General features: G+C 50.9%; 1 protein-coding gene across 2 annotated transcripts; it reads right to left on the reverse strand.

Annotated features, from left to right (window-relative positions):
* Positions 1-13: 13 nt before the first annotated feature.
* On the reverse strand, positions 14-19,368 carry ATPAF2 (ATP synthase mitochondrial F1 complex assembly factor 2). 2 transcript variants are annotated; one of them, XM_080827144.1, is made up of 9 exons: positions 19,288-19,368; positions 19,048-19,216; positions 10,241-10,285; positions 9,837-9,982; positions 8,406-8,503; positions 7,023-7,103; positions 4,117-4,229; positions 3,497-3,612; positions 14-1,701 (listed from the first exon to the last, which is right to left on the reverse strand). In XM_080827144.1, exons 2-9 carry the CDS (start codon positions 19,178-19,180, stop codon positions 1,564-1,566), a joined length of 870 nt encoding a protein of 289 aa, XP_080683270.1. In that variant the 5' UTR covers positions 19,181-19,216; positions 19,288-19,368; the 3' UTR covers positions 14-1,563. The 2 variants fall into 2 exon arrangements, 1 of the variants encoding a protein (XP_080683270.1); XR_013968210.1 differs by having other exon boundaries at positions 8,406-9,269; positions 19,048-19,330.
* Between the last annotated feature and the right edge of the window lie 3 nt (positions 19,369-19,371).

The following is a 19,371-nucleotide window of genomic DNA, read 5'->3' on the forward strand; positions in this document are numbered from 1 at the left end:
TTTTTTTAAGATTTACGTAGTGATTTCAGAGAGAGAGAGCATGAGCTGGGGGGAAGAGCTTAGGAGAGGCAGAGAAACAGACACCCCCCCCCCCCACTGAGCACAGAGCCCAATGCGGAGCTCGAACTCACGACCCCAAGATACAACCTGAGCTACAACCAAGAGTTGGTTGCTTAACCGAGTGAGCCACCCAGGCGCTCCCATCTTTTCTGAATTCTTTAAAAGAACAACAACAAAAAAAGCCATCAGAACTCCTAATCACGTATGTGCAGGAAAAAAGTTTAAGATAATCAGTTGGCCTTATAGCTGACTGGTCTACTGAGACTTCCAAGGAGGCTGCCAGTGGGCTAGAGCCTCGTGTCGGCTGTGTGCCCACCGTCTCTGCTGATTTGCCCAGGCAGGCCTCCAGCAGGAGGCGGAGGAGGCTGACGTGGACTGAGCCCTTCTCTCCTCCACATGCTGAGGAGGGACGCGGGGGAGACCGGAGCCCCAGCATAGCCGTGGGACCTGGGCTGGCCCGCCAAGGTAGAGGCCATGGCTCCCTGTGTCTCTAAGGTTGGCTGCAGGGCACAGACAACCCTCTGGAGCTTAAGAGCACAGGCGGGGCCTCCCATGTCACCTCTGCAGCGTGAGCTCCATCTGCGAAGTGGGAGGTGACAGTACGCCGTCTGAGCATTCAGGGCTTCAGGGAGAGCACATGCAAGTGTGGAGAAGCACCTGGCATGGGCCCCAGACCACCACACTGGCCACCCAGGTCGGGTGAGTGGCCATGTCGGGAGGACACTCGGGGCTTCCTGAGCAGGACACCTACAAGGCAGGCGGCCTTGCCCTGCGTGCCCGGGCCTTTAATCTACAAACAATGCATACTTTCTATTTTTTTTTTTTTTAAGATTTTATTTATTTATTTGACAGAGACACAGCAAGAGAAGGAACACAGGGAGGGAGAGTGGGAGGGGGAGAAGCAGGCTTCTCACTGAGCAGGGAGCCCGATGCGGGGCTCGATCCCAGGATGCTGGGATCATGACCTGAGCCGAAGGCAGACACTTAACCAACTGAGCCACCCAGGCACTCCCCTGTACTTTCTATTTTCAAGAGTCAATGCTTTCTTCTAAAATACTAGGAACAAACAGAAAAAACCAGCGTAGGACAAAAAGGACTCACTTTTGAAAGACTGCTTGATTAAAAAACCAGGGGGGAAAAGTCTTCAGGCTGAGGGCCGCACAGAGCTGTGTGAGGCTCCCAGCCAAGGGCAGCCGAGAGCAGGACGGGCTGTGGGAGGGAAGCCGTTTGACCTTGGTAAAGCCCAGACGTGGCAAGAGGAATGCAGGAAAGGAGAGGCACAAACGAATACAGGCCTCCACGCGTTTCCAGGACAGAGAGGTATTTAATAAAACCCGCTTGAGAGAAAGCAGCTCGTCCGCTTGTCTGCTTGTCCGGCTTACTCGCTGCTGCCAGCAGGGGCAGGGACGACCGGCCTGGACTCGAGCCAACCTCCACGGCCACTCTGGGTCCCGGGGGGCACGGGAGAGCGACGCCGATGCCGGGAGCCCCGCGCGCCCGGGCTCACTGCTGCAAGAGCTTGTGCTTCACCGTGGTGCTCTCGGAACAGAGGTGGACGAAGAGGGTGCCGGCAGCCGTGCGCGCCCGCAGCTCCTGCAGCTCGTAGTCATGCGCCCACTCGATGTTGCCCCACTTTTGGATCTGAGGGGAGGACAGGACAGGCCGCCGGGTGGCTGCCAGGTGCCCAGGCACCTCCTGGCCACAGCCACATCCCATCCCCAGAGCCGGGCTTAGGGCGGGGCAGGGTAGGGGAACTGGGGCCCGACCTTGCCAAAACATGAGCCCCACGAAGGGGAGGCAGCAGGGGAGAACCTTCGGGCGGGCAGAGCAGGCACCCAGGCTGATGGGGCGCAGACAGCTTGGGGGGCGGCAGTCCAGGCCCAGGGCCCGTGAGCACCCAAACCGCCAGGTGGGCCCAGCCCCAAACCACACGTGCATGTTCCCAGAGGGGATGCCACGTGCATGCTGTCCTCCTCCCACGAGGCTGGGGTGAGGCTGCCTGCAAAATGTCACCTTCTGCAAGCTGCCTCACCAGGCCGGGCTGCAGTGCCCACCCTCCCCCCCGCCACGTGGGTGGGATAAATAAATCAACCAAGACCACATGGCCGCTTCAGTTCAGACTCCCCGGGGGGAGCCGCGGTGTTCCAGAAAACGGGGCTCTGTACGCTGGAGCAGGCTTGCGGGGTCTCTCCCCAGGGCTCCGGTGATGGGAGGGAAGAGCCCCAGACTCACGGCGTGGCTGTCCAGATGTCAGCAGGACTCCAGCCAGACCCTGCTGGCCCCTCCCTGGCCAGAGGCCCAGCCGCCCCAGCCCCTCCTGGCACCCGGGATCTGCCATAGTACACAAGCCACCGTCTCCATGTGGGTGACTGATGTGTCATCGGAGGAGCATTTTATACTTGGAGGAACAGGTAAGTCCTCTGTTTTGTGGTGGATCGAACCTTGGTCAGAGAACAAGGGCCTGGCTCCGGGCAGAAACACTGAGCCCCGACGGGAGAGCAGGTTTTCTGGCTCCCTGCCTCCCACAGCCCTCGGCCCCCCCGGCCCCAACAAATCCGCCCCTGCCCATTTCATTGTCAAGCTAGCCTCTTTTGCGGTAGAGAAACAGTTTTTTCCCCTGGCATTTTTCTGAGCAGATGACTAGACTGACTTGGGAAATAATGTCATTACAAAAGGATTTTCATCATGCTAGGAGCCGATTTGTAATAGCAATTAACCTTCTGAGGTTGGAGAAAAAAACAGTAAAAAGACTGCAGAGAACGCCATAATTCTCAGAGTTAAAAAATGCAAATGACAGTGTACCAAAACCGTATTAATTTCAAACCCACTAAATGAAAACTTGTGTAGAAACAGTGGCCCCCCACGTGTGCTCTGCCAGCAACATGACCCGCAGCGCGGGCCAGGGCGCCGAAGCTTCGCGTAGCTTCTGTGAGAGCGTGCACGTGGCTCCTCGTCGTGCTGGCGGCGCCCACTGTGCAGGTGTGCAGACGATCCGGAGCTACCCCTGAACCTCTAACGCAGAGTGCAGTGACCGCCTCAGTCTGGAGTTGCCTAGACCTGGCTCCAAACCCTGGCTCCAGCATTTGCCAGGACTGCGACCCCGTGCCTCAGTTTCCCCCTGCATAAAATGGGGGTAACGACAGCCTCCACCTGGCCAGGCTATTCAGAAGCAGGGAGGCGATGAGGGCAGAGCTAAGCCTGTCGGAACACGGTGGCGCTTACTACCGTTCTGTTCCATCACTGCTTCTTGATGATACTTTTACGGGCCCTGAGTCTTGGTTTCTGATGTGTGTTGAAGTCAAGAGAGGCCAATTCTACACAAAAACATTTTAGACGTAGCCCGTCTAGCTAGCCCTCTCACCCCTCCACCTATGCCCTCAGTTAGTCTGAACCACGGTGGGGAGAGGCAGGGATCTGGGCCACAGTGGCTGCTCACCTGGTACTCCTCCTCCAGGCGGGACAGCAGCACGGCCTGCTCCACGGTCAGGCGCAGGTCCATCAGGCCCAAGGTCAGCACCAGGGACTTGAGCTGGGTCACCACAAATTCAATCCCTGCAGGGACACGAGCCAGATCAGGATCCAGGGCACCCCCACCCCAAGCCAGGGCAGTTGCCAGACCTACTCTTCGCGAGCCCCTGCAGCCCTAGAGAGGTACAGAGGTGCCAGGTGGGGGACAATGGTCACAAGGGACGTGCGCTTTCTGGCCGGCTCTGTATCCATTCCCCATTCTTCTCGAAGAGCATTCTAATTTCCACGGGGCTGTGATCCCTCTTCTGCTCCTGCCCGGGGTGGGGCACCTGACCTGAACCGGGCCTGTCGGAGGACTCCAGCCCCTGGTCCAGGGACTGGTGGGGAGATGGGCATGTGACTCGAGCCAGGCCAGTGAAACTTGAAGAAGAAGGGAGAGCCAGCTATCTCCTGCAAGGGTGGGAGCCTGCTGTCCTCCTGGGACTGAGCAGATGGGTTAGACAGCATCAGAACCAGCCCCTCGAGTGCTCCTGGGATGCCCGTGCCCATCATGCTGCCTCCCAGGCCCACGGGAAACAGCACGCATACCTTGTAGGGCCCACATGTTGTAAGATGCCAAGTGGCTGATGAGCACCTCCCGAGTCCTGGCTGGGATGCTGGGCCCCATTATGCTGGTAGAAGAGCTGATCTCCACATCGTATCTGAAAGGAAAAGGCTTCGGCATGTCCCGGAAGCAAAGTCCTCAACTGCTGAGCATACACGTGCCCCGTGATGGCTAGTCTTAGAGGTTCTGGGAGTAGCTGCCACTGCGGTCAGTGGCCTCCTGACCTAATAATTTCCTGTCGCCCCAGAGCACAGCCAAAGTCCATGCAGCTGCCTGAAATTCTAACTCATTTGCCTAGAATCTCCATCAAAACCACAGAGTGTCTGTTCTTTAAACCCTTTAAGAAAATTTTTCGTATTTGAGAACACAGAAGATTTCTTTAAAAAGTCATTTTTCTGGGGCCCCTGGGTGGTTCAGTCAGTTAAGCGTCTGACTTGATTTTGACCCAGGTCATGTCAGGGTTGTGAGATCGAGCCCTGCTTAAGATTCTCTCTCCTGTTGGAGAGGATGCGGAGAAAGGGGGACCCTACTACCCTGCTGGTGGGAATGCAAGCTGGTGCAGCCACTCTGGAAAACCATATGGAGGTTCCTCAAAAAGTTGAAAATAGAGCTACCCTACCACCCAGCTATCGCACTACTGGGTATTTACCCCAAAGATACAAATGTAGTGATCCAAAGGGGTACGTGTACCCGAATGTTTATAGCAGCAATGTCCGCAATAGCCAAACTATGGAAAGAGCCCAGATGTCCATCGACAGATGAATGGATAAAGAAGATGTGAGATATATACACAATGGAATACTATGCACCCATCAAAAAAAAGAAATCTTGCCATTTGCAACGACCTGGACAGAACTAGAGGGTTATGTCAAGTGAAATAAGTCAATCAGAGAAAGACAATTATCATAGGATCTCACTCATATGTGGAATTTAAGAAACAAAACAGAGGATCATAGGCGAAGGGAGGAAAAAATAAAACAAGACACAATCAGAGAGGGAGAAAAACCATAAGACACTCTCAATCATAGGAAACAAACAGGGTTGCTGGAGGGGAAGCGGTTGAGGGGATGTGGTAACTGGGTGGTGGACATTAAGGGCACGTGATGTAATGAGCACTGGGTGTTATATAAGACTGATAAATCACTAAACTCTACCTCTGAAGCTAATAATACACTCTATGTTAATTAATTGAATTTAAATTAAAAAAAAAAAGATACTCTCTCCCTCTGCCCCTCCCCCTTAAAAAGTTATTTTTCTTGCAACAGTATTTTTTTGAAGATTGTATTATTTTTTACAAAGATTTTATTTATTTATTTGAGAGAGAGGGAGACTGAGAGAGCGAGAGAGCACAAGCAGGGGGAGCAGCAGGCAGAGGGAGAGGGAGAAGCTGACTCCCCCTGGCCTTCTAGCAGGGAGCCTTACAGGGGGCTCGATCCCGGGACCCTAGGATCATGACCTGAGCCGAAGGCAGAAGCTCAACCGACTGTGCCACACAGGCACCCCATAAAGATTTTATTTTTATCTCTATACCCAACATGGGGCTCGAACCCACAACCCCACGATCAAGAGTCGCATATTCCACTGACTGAGCCAGCCTGGCACCCCGCATTCTCCTTACAATAATCTTTGTGTGTGTCCTCTACTATCCAATCATTTTTTCAATTATTTCGTAAGCCTCTACTACATATAGGCCTTTGCTTTTGGTCTGGGACATAAGCTGGCTTCAAGAATGACACATTTGCAAGGGCAATAATAACTCTATAACAGACGGGAAAAACGCAATAGACTAAAGGCAATTTCTGTAATTTTCCTTCCTGTGTAACTCATTTTTCCCGTTGGTTTAGAAATATTCTTGCTGAAATGTCTAATAGTACAAATGGAACACGGCGAATGGCCGAGCTGTTCTGTAAACTCTTAAGGATGAGAATCTCAAGTGCTACAGAAAGTGGACAATCTTGTCCCACAGCAGAGATCTCCAGGCACCTACACTATTGTTACGTTTCATTAGACTCTGAAATGACACGGTATCTTCAGGGCTCTTACACGTACTGTTGTCGTTACATTTTATTTGCTCCTTTAGTGCACCGGCTGTGCCTTTTACTATAAAACCCAAGGGTACCTGGCACATTGTGGGCACCTGGGAAACGTGGACAAATGAGACAGGCAGAGAGCACTTTTGTGAGAAAGGTTAGGCCAAACACTATTCCGTGTAAGCTTACAAAATACCGAGGTGAATGTAGCACCAAGGTAGCAGCCCTCCCAAAGTCCCCTGGAATGAAATGAAATTGAATTTATTTCGCCACCACATCAAGAGTCTGTGCAATTTTGTACAGAAGAATCTTTCCGCTAAGGAAAAATATGGGGTATCATCAACTCCTAGGAGCCTTACGTCCGTAGGATCAGTGTTACCAGACTTGACCTCATGTGTGTATATGTCATACATGCTATTCTGGGACTCAGTTTAATAGTGCAGCAATTGTGACAATGACAGAGATGATCACTGCCCAGATCTGGGCCTTTACCATGTGCAAGCAGGATGCTAGGCATCACTTCGTTTACTCCTCACAGCATGCTAAGGGGTGGGGATGAGGAGGTCCACTCACACACGAGGAAGCTCAGAGAGCTCAAGGCACCAGCCCCAGATCACACAGCCAATCGCGGCAGGCCTGGGGCTCCATCCCTACAGAGCGCGCACTGGGTGCACAGTGGCTGATGCTAATTTGAGGAGCACTTTTTTCCAACGGGGCCGGCCCTATCCCTCAGCCTCCGGGAGCTGTAGAATCCCATGGGTGCTCTGAACTCAGAAAGTCAACTAGCTAAGGGCTTCAGCGGCCCAGGGTGACCCCCGACCCCACCAGCCTGCCCAACCTCGCGGGGCTGCACGTCTTACCTCTTCTCGGCCCATTCTATGATTGGGTCCCACTCGTTCTTCTGCAGTTCGACTAATGTCGCTGGCTCTTCTACCCTGTAGCTAATTCATTGCAAAAATCACCTTCATTAATAAAAAAGTATAATTCCTTCATTCAGTGACAGACAATGGAAAAACCTAAAAGGCAAGAGCAAAAAAAAAAAAATCTTCTCAACCCCCCTGCCCCCTACAAGTCCTTCCCTAAAGCAGCTGTTCTCAGAGGGTAGCCTTAGGGCCAGCAGCAGAGCATCCCCTGGGAACTTGCTAGAAAGGCCAGGTCCCAGGTCGCACCCCACCTGTACAGAAAGCGGAACCTCTGGGGGTGGAGACCAGCCATCTGTGCTTTACCAAGCCATCCAGGGGACTCTACCGCAGGCCTGAGTTTGAGAACCACTGTTCTAAATGTCCCTGCTTAAGTCCCAGGCCAAGGCTTGTGGCCCTAGGTCAATGCCATTCTAAACACTAATACTGCACCCCCAGATGCACACCCACCTGATCTGGGGTGCTGTGCCAGCTCAGTCACTGCACCCCACCTCTCCTAACCCTTCCAAGGGACTGTGCACCTCGGCCACAAACAGCCTGTGCGTACCACCTGAGCCCATGCGGCTCCCGATGCAGCTGCCGGCACGGGGACCTCACACCACCTGGTGCCAGGCTATGCCACTTGTTTCGACCAAGAGACTCAGAAGTGGGAGTCAGCTGCGGGGAGCTGCGTGGTGAGGCCTTAGGGGATGGGAAGACAAGTGGGCACTGTGGAAAGCCGCAGTGTGGTGGTGCAACAGGGAGAAGAGAGATCATGAGTATGCAGGAAAATGGGCAGCTGGAGGAGAGGGGCGTGAGACAGTTCAGGATTCTAGAACATCTGGGCCACAAACTCAGGCTGCTCGGCCACTTCTTGAACTTTCCTTCACCACCACTGACCAGTTAGCTAAAGAACCTAGACATGAGGGGAGAATTCAGAAGTGGAAGAAGCCAGCTCCTGACATCAACCACCGACCAACCAAGGATGCCTACGTGAGGATGGGCGGAAGTCCAGGACTGGAGGCCCCTGCTGGGGGCTGGCAAGTGATCCCCTTGGCCCTAGAATCTGCAAGAGCTGCATATGCTACCAGCGCACCCCGGCCCAGACCCAGGGACAGCTGCCAGGATGCAGGAGAGGAGCGCCTGGTGCTCTGACCTGGTGACAGCCTGAGGAGGAGCCGCGGGGCAGCTAAGTGGTGGTGTCAGGCAGACCGCCTCCCTACCCTGGGAGATAAAGGAAAAGAGTCTGCCTCTCCTTCCGCTGATAATAGTCTGGGCAAATGAGGCAAACCGCCCAAGGGACCCGCTCAATCCCAGGGGAATGCCCGTCTAAATGTCAATTACCAGAGAGTGTCAGTGTCCAGAAACTTCACAGCCGCACGGATCAGCTGGTCCTTGTTCCGCTGGGTAGGGTTGTCTAAAGACGTGTTGCACAGTGTGGTCTGAAGCAAGAGGCCAGAAGCCCTGTCACCACCACTGGGGCCCAGGCCAAGGCACTGTGCCCCAGATGGATACTGCTTCCAACCCACGGCAACACGGAGAACCCAGACAGCGCCACACTGGGAGTGACGGAGCCCAACGGAAGCCCTTGACCCCCAGTATCTCCACAACCTGAGCTGTAGCCCATCTACTGAGCGCCTGCGACAGCCCGGCTCCCTGCCAAACACGATGACAGCCCGTGGGCCCAGGGGAGTCTCACAGTCACCCAGAAGTAATGAGCCTCCCCCAGGTCTCGTGCTCTCCACTCCCGGGCTCTGCTGTATTTCACTGAACCCTCGAGACACCCTTTGGAGGAGGTACTGTTGTTGCACTGCAGTCGAAGGAAGTCGGCGGAACAAATGAGCCAAACCAGAAGCAGGGTGACTTTCCCAGCGAGGCTGCTTCGGTACTAAGACAATTAGTTTGTGGCCATGTCACCCTCATTTCCTCAGATACCCAACAGAGCAGGCCAGCCCTGCGGTAGGCTCTGAAGATGCCGAGGACGCCCACCTGGGTCTGAATGTCAAGGCCAAGCATGGGAATGACCAGGACGACAGCACTGTTCCCAGGGTTGACTGAGTGCTCGCTCTGTGCCAGGAACCAAGCCAAAGGCTTCCCAGAGTCACACCATCCGTCCCGACCACCGTGCTCACCTTTCACAGATGGGGATCGCGGGGCTGAGAAGGCGCAGTAGCTCACCCAAGGTGGCGGTCTGGAAGCCGCAGTGCCCTGACCGGAAGAGTTTAGCCAGCCCCTGCTCCAGCCTGCCCACACCCACCCATGTGTGTATGGATGGCTCGCTCCAAGGGGAGCTGCCTCACCTCAGCCCCTAGCCCCAGGCGTTCCTGCGCTCAACAGATACTGAGTGCCACCGAGCCTCAAGCGAGGGGCTGGCTATGCGCTAGTGAGACAGACGTGGCCCTGCCCTTCTGGGCTCACAAGACGGCAGAAGAGACAGGCTGAGTGTGCAAACGTCAAATGGACAATTATCAATTGCATATGTGCTGGCAAAAGAAATGAACAGGTGGTGTGACAGCAAATAAGAGAGCTGGGTAGCCAGGGAAGATGACACCTGTCCTGAGACCAGAGAAGGAACCAGCCACCCAGGACAGTGTTCTGAGCAGGGGAACCTCAGGGGGTCGGGCGGGGAACAGTCAGCATGTCCAAGGAGGGGAGTGTGGCAGGGGTCCATCCCCGAGGCCCTTAAATGAATCTGGAAAGGAGTCTCGATTCTTGCCAGGTACCCTAGGAAGCCAGCCTAGAGGCTGGAGGGGTAGAGGTTCGGGAACTTGTTACCAGGTGCATGGTGTAGAACTTGATGGTATCCTGCTGGGAGTCCCATTCAGTGGCCACCGCGATGGCCAGGGCCTCGCTGGGGACAGTAAAGAGCTTGGCTTGGGGAGTTTTCAGCTTCCTGTGGTCCAGGTTTATCTCAAAGCCACCTTGAAAGATCAAATGAAAACCTCTCAGGGATTGTTAAGTGGAATCGAGTGACCACTGCTATATTTAGCTACTTGAATCGGGGCGGACAAAGACACCGTGAGTCCCTTCACGGAGGGCTTACAGAAACCTACCCAACAAAAGCACGCAGGGTAATCTCACTGCTGAAACCAGCTAGATGAAAAATGTCGCTACCCATTCACACACACACACACGCACAAAAAAAAAGAAGAAAAAGAGGCAGTCAAAATTTCACTCACCTTCACCCTGTGTGATGCTGACATTCTGATAAAACCTCTTCCTTTCTGTAAAAGAGATTTTCCAAAAAGGCAATTTAAAATAACATCGAGACAGCTCAGGAAGTGACAAGACCAGCTTGTGTCATTACTGCTAATGCTGATTGATTGGCTTGATTTTCATATCACTATTCAAGGTCTGCCCTACTCTATGCAGCGTAATCAACGGCTCCTGATTAAAGCTTGGGGGAGGAGGGCATTCACTCTCCAGGGATGAGGGAGGGACAGGACGCACTGGTCAGGCCCCCACTGGCCCCCAAGCCCAGGACAGTCTGATCACAAAGCATCTCGAAGCCGCAGATTATCTGATGTGAGAGATTTTTCTAGCACCTTCTGCTTTAATTTCTAGGCAGGCTCTCCCCGCCACACATTACCCCCACCAGCACAGCCCCCATGCCAGAACAACGTGCCCCAGTCCAAAGATGGTGTCTGAGTCCGATAAAGCCAGAGACCTATTCTGGGCAAGAGTATGATGCCTCTGAGACAGCACGAGAGGAAAGCCGGTGTGGACATGCGTGTGCACGTGGGTGGCACACAGGAAGTGGGGAGAGATCCCAGGAGCATCTCTCATCCTCTCTACCCAATTAATTAACCTAATTAACCAGCATGCCTGTGTATTCAACAGGAGCTCCAGACATTTCCTTTAAGAAAGGGGAAAATGCGTGGCCTGTGAGATCTGAAAATAACTTGAATATAACCTTCCACGAACACGTAAACAAATCTCTCCTCTTCTACTTGGAGGGCTTAAAACTAAGCGTGCCTCCTAAGGAAATTACGCAGACTCCTCTTACTAATAAAGAACAGCTAGGTCACATTTTGGAAGCTAAAAACCATAACCCGGCCGTGACGTTTGCGGTCAACACAAAACCTTGCCTCATTCGCTTGTTCGCTCCGTCACAAAATCACTGGGTACCAAGAGCCATTGGGTCCTTGATTAAAGTCACTTGCTGGAAATACTGATGTAGCATGGGGAGGGGGAGGGGATTCATTTGTTTTTAATGCTTTGGGGGGAAAAAAAACAAACCCCAAAACCCAAAGAACAAAAACCACGCTGAAGTGAAAACATGGTGTTTTTTCCGTTTTCCCCAGCACATCAGTTTTTTCATCAGTGTTGTGCTCGATCATTGATACTTTCCCCAAAGAGGGCCCCAAATTGCATTTCCACAGCTGTGCTTTACTCAACAAAGGCCCCAACTGTTTTTCAACCAAAAAATTGCGTGTCTACCACATGCCAGGTACTATTCTAAGTACGTGGAATCAGTCAATAAAAATGTTAAAAATCACTGTCTATGTAAATACTCAGAAGGAAAAAAAAAAGTGATAGGATCTGGCCACCAAGATGATGCTGTATTATTATAACATGACTTGCCACCTTTATCTGAAATCATCATAGTGATTCTCTCCCGAGTTTGACACTGAAATGGAAAGTTTACGCCATCCTGGTGTTTTCGAATGTGCCAAGTTCATGCCCCAAGTTCATGCGCCACCTGGTCACATTCAGATAGTGGATGAGACATGAATCTGGAGGCCTCTTTGTGTAGGCTTGGAAGCCTGGACTGAGACACCCAGACCACATCCAGTATGTTCTCCAGTGCCCTAGCTGGGCAATGTGTCCAGAGCCAGACCAGGCAGGAAGTAGGAAGAGCTGTGGAAGCTGACTCATCACCGCTGGGGGAAGGATCTGGCCACATTGGCAGAAGTGCCAGTGAAGAGCATTCTAGCATACGGTTGGACACAGCCTTGGGAGATGGGCCCAAGAGACCTGGATTCGGGGCAGAAACTGACAGCACGGGCGGAACCTAAAGCGGCCGGGATACTGAGGTAACCCACGAGGGAAGTCTTTTTTTTCCCCTCTGCTTTGCTGATCAGCCCTTGGTTCCTCTGTCCTGGCCAGGTCCCCCTCTGTGCCTGATTAAGAGGAAAAAAACAGAAGGGAGTGCGAAGGACAGAAGGGCCAGGGTGGGTCAACCAAGATTGCTCCAAACGGCAGCACACCCTGTGAAAAGAGAGGACAGCCCCAGGCAAAAGGACCACAAAGGCTGTAGGGCCTCTGAAGAGGGCAGGCACCCCATGGGGCCTGTTTCCGACAGGTGCTCTGCTGAATGCAGTGGATACGTGGAGGGGCAAACTCTGGCCTTGGAACAAACTTCAGTGAGTACTGATCCTGTTCCAGAAGTGGGGTAAGTCCTGGGGATTGGAATCAAAGCTCGTCCCTGCCCTCGAGGCACTTCCTGTCTACTGGGAAGTGAACACTAAACCAGGCAAACAATAAAGTCACTGACAGCCAAAGTCCTGAGGATCACTGAAGACACACACCAGGCAGGAGAGCCTGATCTCACCGTGGGCTAAAGGAAGACCCCCAAGAGCTCAGATTTCATCTGAGACCAGATGGAGAGGCAGGAGTTAGCCAATCTGCATGGATGGATTTGTTTCTTGGAGGGGTGCGTGTGTGGAAGGCATTTCTAGCAGAAGAAACAGCTTTCACAAAGGTCCTCAGCCTCACGAGAGCACGAGAGTTTGGAGAACTAAAAGCACCGTCGGGAGGACAAGACTGTAGTTTTCCTGCAGAAGATGGGTAGAGATGCCCAGGGAGGGTGCTGGGGGCCAAATCTGGGGGAGGGGCTGGATAGTTCACAGTATGGAGGCAGAAGCAGTCAAGTTAGGGACTCACAGAGGCAAACAAGGCCAGAATCTGGAAAATTCATTTGGTGGAATGCATGGCCCCCAACAACGTTCTTCACCTGGGCCCTCAAAGGCCTTGGGTCATGTAAGATAAACCATGAGACCAGGAACCTTGATGCACCCACGTTCTCAGAGAACACGGGATGAGCTGACAGCAACAGGAACCTCATCTTTTAAAAGATGAAATCAACAGACTAGCCTTGTGGGCTCACACAGAACTCAGGTCTATTCTCAGTATGAATCAGTCCATTTATAGAACATCTGTTTCTGTGACAAAACCACACTCGGTGCCTTTTAGGTGTGGACTACGAAGATACAAAGAAACAGGTACATGAAAAAGTGTTGAATGTTAAAAGCTGGCCCCAAGAAAACAGGCTATTTAAGCAGAGAAGCAGAAAACAACTCAAAAAACCTGCTCCTCCTCCTGTCCCAGGCTTCACAGACTAGCGAGTGATCTTTGTGCCAGACTCAGTCTTCGCCTGGCCTTTGCTTTGGAAAAGACTGAAAGCCTCAGAACTACGACTCCCACAGTGCACCAAGAACAGAGGACGTGCCCGCTCCAAACAGTCTCAACACCTTTATCTTTTTAAACAGTGCCATCTGGTGGGCCTTAAGTCTTAAAGCTACATTTGACTTAGGGCATCCTTCCATCCATAATCCTAGGGCGGCTCCACCTGTTTTTCAAGGATCAAAATTCTTCAGACCAACTATTTAAGAACTCTCAACAACCCAATGATAAGAAGACACCCAATTAAAAACTGGTTAAGGAATCTGAACAGAGATTTCTTCGAAGAAAATATACAACATAAGCACATGAAAAGATGTGCCGGACGTCATAATCATCAGGGATACGCAAAACAAAACCAGGAGAAACTTAACACCCACTGGGATGGCTGTAATAATAATAATAATAATATTTTTAAAACCCAGATAACTAGTGTTGGCAAGGATGTGGACAAATTGGGACCTTCATACACTGCTGCTGGAAATGCAAACAGAAAGAGTATGCCAGTTAAACCCTGGGAAAGTGGCAGTTCCTCAGAAAGTCAAACAGTTACCAAGTGACCATTTATCTATGAGAAGTGAAAACATATGCAACCCGAAACACCACAAACAAACAAAAAAACATATGCCCACATAAAAACTTGTACACAAATGTTTGTGGCAGCATTCAGAATAGCCAAAATAGGGGTGCCTGGGTGGCTCAGTGGGTTAAAGCCTCTGTCTTTGGCTCAGATTGGGCTCTCTCTGTCTGCTTCCCCCTCTCTCTCTGCCTGCCACTCCGCCTACTTGTGATCTCTGTCTGTCAAATAAATAAACAAAATCTTAAAAAAAAAAAAAGAATAGCCAAAAGAGGGAATCAATCCAAATGTTCATTAGTGGATGAATGGATAAATAAGATGTCATATGGCCATATGATGGCATATTACTCAGCTATGAAAAACAATGGAGTAGTGATACACGCTACGATTGGATAAACCTCGCCAGAATCATTGTAAGAAAGCCAGCCAGAAAGGACCACATTCCATTTATGAAACATCCGAACTAGGGAAATCTATAGAGACAGAATGTAAAATAGTGGTTGTCTAGGGCCTGCAGGGAGTAATGATGATAGCTAAATTATCATTGGGTGCTTTTGGGGTGATAAAAGTGTTCTAGAATTGTGGTGACAGTTGTACAACTCTGTGAATATACTAAAAACCAATGAATTATACGTTTTAAATGAGTAAGCTATAAGTGAACTGAATCTCAATGAAGCTGTTAAAAAATTCTTTGAGGCAAATGCATCTGCCACAGCAATTAATATAAATGAGCGAAATAACTAAACACAGTTTTTTTTTTCCAAGTTGCTCTACCCATCCTGAGAAGGGGTTGGCCAACTTTTTCCATGAAGAGCCAGAGTAAATATTTTAGGCTTGGCAGGCCATAACATAACATAACATTACTGTGGCAACTACTATACTCAGTAGTTAAAGCAGCCTGAGATGACATGAAAATGAATGGGCATGGCTGTGTTCCAATAAAACTTTATTTGAAAAACAGGTGGCAGGCTGGGCTTTATCTATAGAATCTCCCTCAACCCAACACAATCACTCTGTGAAGACAGGCCAAGTAATGCCTCTGAGGCAGTAGAGACGGTGAGAAGCCAAATGACTTGTCCAGGTGACAATCTGACGACAGAGGAGACAAGACTTCCAGCCTTGGCTTCACCGGGTGTTGTACTCAGCCAGACATACAGCCTCTCCAGCTGATGGATCTCTGAGAACTTGTACAGAGCTGGGCCACCACTCAAACAGGCCTCCTTGCTGCAAAACCTCCTCTAACACCCCAGCAACCCTTTCCCAAACCCCTCCTCTTCTGACAACCTTCACTGGCCCGGCCGTTCCTAAGGAGCCACGTTCAAGCTGCCTGCCGGAGTCTCCATGGAGAAGGCCCCCACTTGGGTTGAATATTCCACCATTCCCAAGACTCACAGAATCTCAAAGTGGTAGTGTCTTTGCAGTGCACTCACAGGCCTGGTTCATGTACCTCTCTCCCACTGGGCTTTATTCTTACATTCCTCTTCTCTTTCATGTTTAACTACCTCCCATGTGCCGGCTACTTCCAAGAGCCTAAACTAGTAAAGTCTGCAGGAGAAAGGAAACAGAGATGGTAGATCGCGTGCCACAGTAACGGGAAATGGCACCACTGACCCAAATGAACGCTCTGCCGCTGCCAATTTCAGTGAACTCTGCACATGTCCCCTTTGGCCGTGTTGTACCTTCCCGGGATGTTGTAAAGGAAACTCTCATTTTCCTTTATGCATTCACAGAGACACTCTCTGCTCCAAACGTCTGGGGGGTTTGCCACCCAACAGCTGGTGTCCTACAATTCAATGAAGTTCTGACACTATCTGCCTGGAGATAGCATCAGGTCCCACAAGTTAAGGGCTCAGTCCCACAAGACTGCATTTCCTGCTCCCTTCCGATGCGAACCACAAGCCCAGGTGGTCTCCTATGCTTCCGACTGCTGGCTATACATCAGAGGCTCCCAGGACCCCTCCTCAGGTTTGATGAATTTGCCAGAGCAGCTCAGAGAACTCAGATAAATATTTAACTTACTAGATTACCAGCTCATTATAAAAGGATATAACTCAGGATCAGAAGAGATGTGCAGGGCAAGGTATAGGGGAAAGGGTGTGGAGCTTCCGTGCCTTCTCTGAGAGAAGTAGCAAACTTTGAGAAAAGCATGCTACTCTTCCAGCATCTCCGAGTGCCCGCCACCCCTGAAGCTCTCTGAACCCCGAAGTTCAGGGATTTTTATGGAGGCTTCATTATATAGGCATGATTGATTAAATCACAGGCCACTAGCAATCAAGTCAACCTCTCCAGCCCTTCTCCCCTCCCCAGAGGTCAGGGGGTAGGCCTAAAAGTACCAAACCTCTCATCTTGTGGTTGGTTCCCCTGGCAACCAGCCCCCATCCTTAGGTGCTTTCCAAAAGCCACCTCATTTACATAACCTCAGGTGTGGTTGAAAGAGGCTTATGAATAAGATACTGCTTTCAACTTTGTATCTCTGGAGCAATTTTAGGGCAAAACACCAAATATTATAATAAAAATCTCTTCCATAGCTCTTATTGCTTAGTAAATTACAAGGGTTTTAAGAGATGCGTGCCAGGGGATGCCTGGGTGGCTCAGTCGGTTAAGCTGCTGCCTTTGACTCAGGTCATGATCCCAGCGTCCTGGGATCGAGTCCCATATCTGGCTCCTTGCTCGGCAGGGAATCTGCTTCTCTCTGCCTCTGCCTGCCAGTTGGCCTGCTTGTGCATGCTCTCTCTCTCTAATAAATAAATAAAATATTTTTTAAAAAAGAGAGAAAGAGAGATGTGTGCCAGGAACTGAAGAGAGACCAAAAGAGACAGTTGTCCCTTGAACAACGTGGGTTGGAACTGGACAGGTCCACTTAAACCTGGATTTTTTACAGTACAGTAAATGTTATTTTCTATTCCTCCTGATCTCTTCCTTATGATTCATTCTAATTTTCTATATAAGATCTTCTTGTATCTAGCTTAAAGAATTTAAGTAAATAGTAATTATTATTATATATTATATGTATGATACATATAATAAATATACTATATAATAAAATATATATTATTATACATAATAAAACATCTAACATACAAAACGTGTGTTACTCGACTGCTATAACGCTTCTGATCAACAGCAGGTTATTAGTAATTAAGTTCTGGGGGAGTCAAAAGTTGTATGTGATTTTTCAATGGTGGGGGTTATAGTGGTATTCCTAACCCTTATGTTGTTTGAAGAGTCAACTGTATATTTCTTTTCTTTTTTTTTTTTTAAGGTTTTATTTATTTATTTGACAGAGATCACAAGTAGGCAGAGAGGCAGGCAGAGAGAGAGGAGGAAGCAGGCTCCCCACTAAGCAGAGAGCCCGATGCAGGGCTCGATCCCAGGACCCTGAGATCATGACCTGAGCTGAAGGCAGAGGCTTTAACCCACTGAGCCACTCAGGCGCCCCATCAACTGTATATTTCTTCTTATAACTCACAGTGTCACAAGTGCCCTTCCTTCTCCCTCTTTACTGGTTCTTCATGGCCCACTTTCATGCCCTTCAACTTGGACCACCATAGGGGAAATGCCAGCTCCTTGCTGCATCCAGCTCTCTCCCCCATGTATATAAAATTATGAAACTTAACAGGACCCTCATAGGCAACCTGGTCCTTCAACCCACAGAGGGAAATGAGGCCCAAAGGAAGCAGTCCAGTGCCCAAGATCACACTGTACCTCCAGCCAGCATTAGACCCCAGGTCTGTACTTCTGCCACAATGTCAAACTATCTGTAGAGTTCTAGATTTTCTAAAGTAAATAATGTCACAGCATGGTCCCTCACACCCTGCTGTCACCTCTGAACTTGTTCTTTCCACCCAACACTCTTCCTCCTCCGCTCCACTGAACTCCAACTCATTTGTCAAGACTCAGCTGAGGGGCGGCTGGGTGGCTCAGTCACTGAGCATCTGCCTTTGGCTCAGGTCACGATCCCAGAGTCCTGGGATCAGGTCCCGCATCGGGCTCCCTGCTCAGCGGGGAGCCTGCTTCTCCATCTCGCACAACCCCTGCTTGTATTCCCTCTCTCGCTGTGTCTCTCTCTGTCAAATAAATAAATAAAATATTTTTTTTAAAAAAGACTCAGCTGAAATGTCCTTTCATCCAAGATCCTTTCCAGACCCTCAAAACCCCCAAGATGGGAGTAGGTGCTTCTTTATGTTGTCACAGTTTCTTTGTATTTCCCTTATCACAGGATATCATACACTGTTGTTTAATCAGACTATTATAACCTGCAGTGAACTATAACGACAGCGATCATTAGGTAGGACCTTGCCTACCTTGAAGACCACCATGCCTCCAGCTCTCAGCACAGAAAAACTAACTAAAGAGTGTTACTACTCTGCAATCATTTAAGGGAGTCATTCCCACTCTTACCCTAAAATCTCTTCCCACAATCAGTGAAAGTGTTACTACCTTCTTCTAGGCCTTATCAGTGAGGAGAGAAAGGAGGCACCAGGGTGAACTCCTTAGAAGGAATGGCAGGGACTGTGATAGGACAGTGGGACCGAGGGCCAGGGAACCTGCAGAGAAATTGTCCAGGATGGAAGACTGAAGACCCACTGAATGCCCCGGTTCCAGGATGCCCAGCCATGGGTACACAGAAAAACGTCAGGCTGACCGTTGCCCTCCACAAACCTGTGAGTCTGCTCTGTGACCTTGGTGTAGTCCTGATCTATGAACCCGAACTTCCCTGTCTGAGAAGAAAAATGCTATTTGCTTTCCTTATTGGAAAAGAAGCCCATAAGCTTTGAGAAAAACTGCACGTGCCAAATGGCAACTACTGTCTCACGCAGTGACGCGACATGTGCCCTTGCCTAGCCTTCTATTTTCCCCTATCCGTGGCAGGACCCCGCTGAACTGAGTAACCTCACGAGCCTGAGCCCTGCCTGGGTGACCCTGCCCTACACAGCCGAATCCCTCAGCCCACCTTAGCCCGCCTCCAGCCCTGGCCCAAAGAGAACGTGCCCTGGCCTCCCTCACCTGTTGGGGGCGCGTAGGCCCGAGCAGGGGTCAGTGGGTTTGGCTCCGGCCCCGCGGAGGCGGTGAGGGCAGCCCGGGGCCGGTTCAGGAGGCGGCGCCCGGCATGCCGCAGCCGGAGGCAGCTCCTCCACATCGCACCGGAGAGCCTGGGGGACAACCGGCGGGAAACCTGAGAGCAGGAAACTGAGCGAAGGGATTCCCAAAGCCGCACGCTGGGGTTGTACGGAAACCTCTCACAACCTCCCCAGAGTCCTCAGCCTCCCCTGGACGCCGCCATCTTCCGCTTGACACCAGCGGCACGCCGTCGCTCCTGCGCGCCTCCTG

This window comes from Martes martes, assembly GCF_963455335.1.
Source record: "Martes martes genome assembly, chromosome: 16".
NCBI classification, from domain to species: domain Eukaryota; kingdom Metazoa; phylum Chordata; class Mammalia; order Carnivora; family Mustelidae; genus Martes; species Martes martes.

What these genes read in the sequence shown, in the direction of transcription:
- ATPAF2 (XM_080827144.1), bottom strand. Translation starts at nt 19,180, where the DNA reads ATGTGGAGGAGCTGCCTCCGGCTGCGGCATGCCGGGCGCCGCCTCCTG. An exon ending in GGCCTACGCGCCCCCAACAG is followed by an intron (nt 10,286 to 19,047) that starts GTGAGGGAGGCC and finishes TCTCTTTTACAG; the next exon opens with AAAGGAAGAGGTTTTATCAG. An exon ending in AGTTCTACACCATGCACCTG is followed by an intron (nt 8,504 to 9,836) that starts GTAACAAGTTCC and finishes CTCTTGCTTCAG; the next exon opens with ACCACACTGTGCAACACGTC.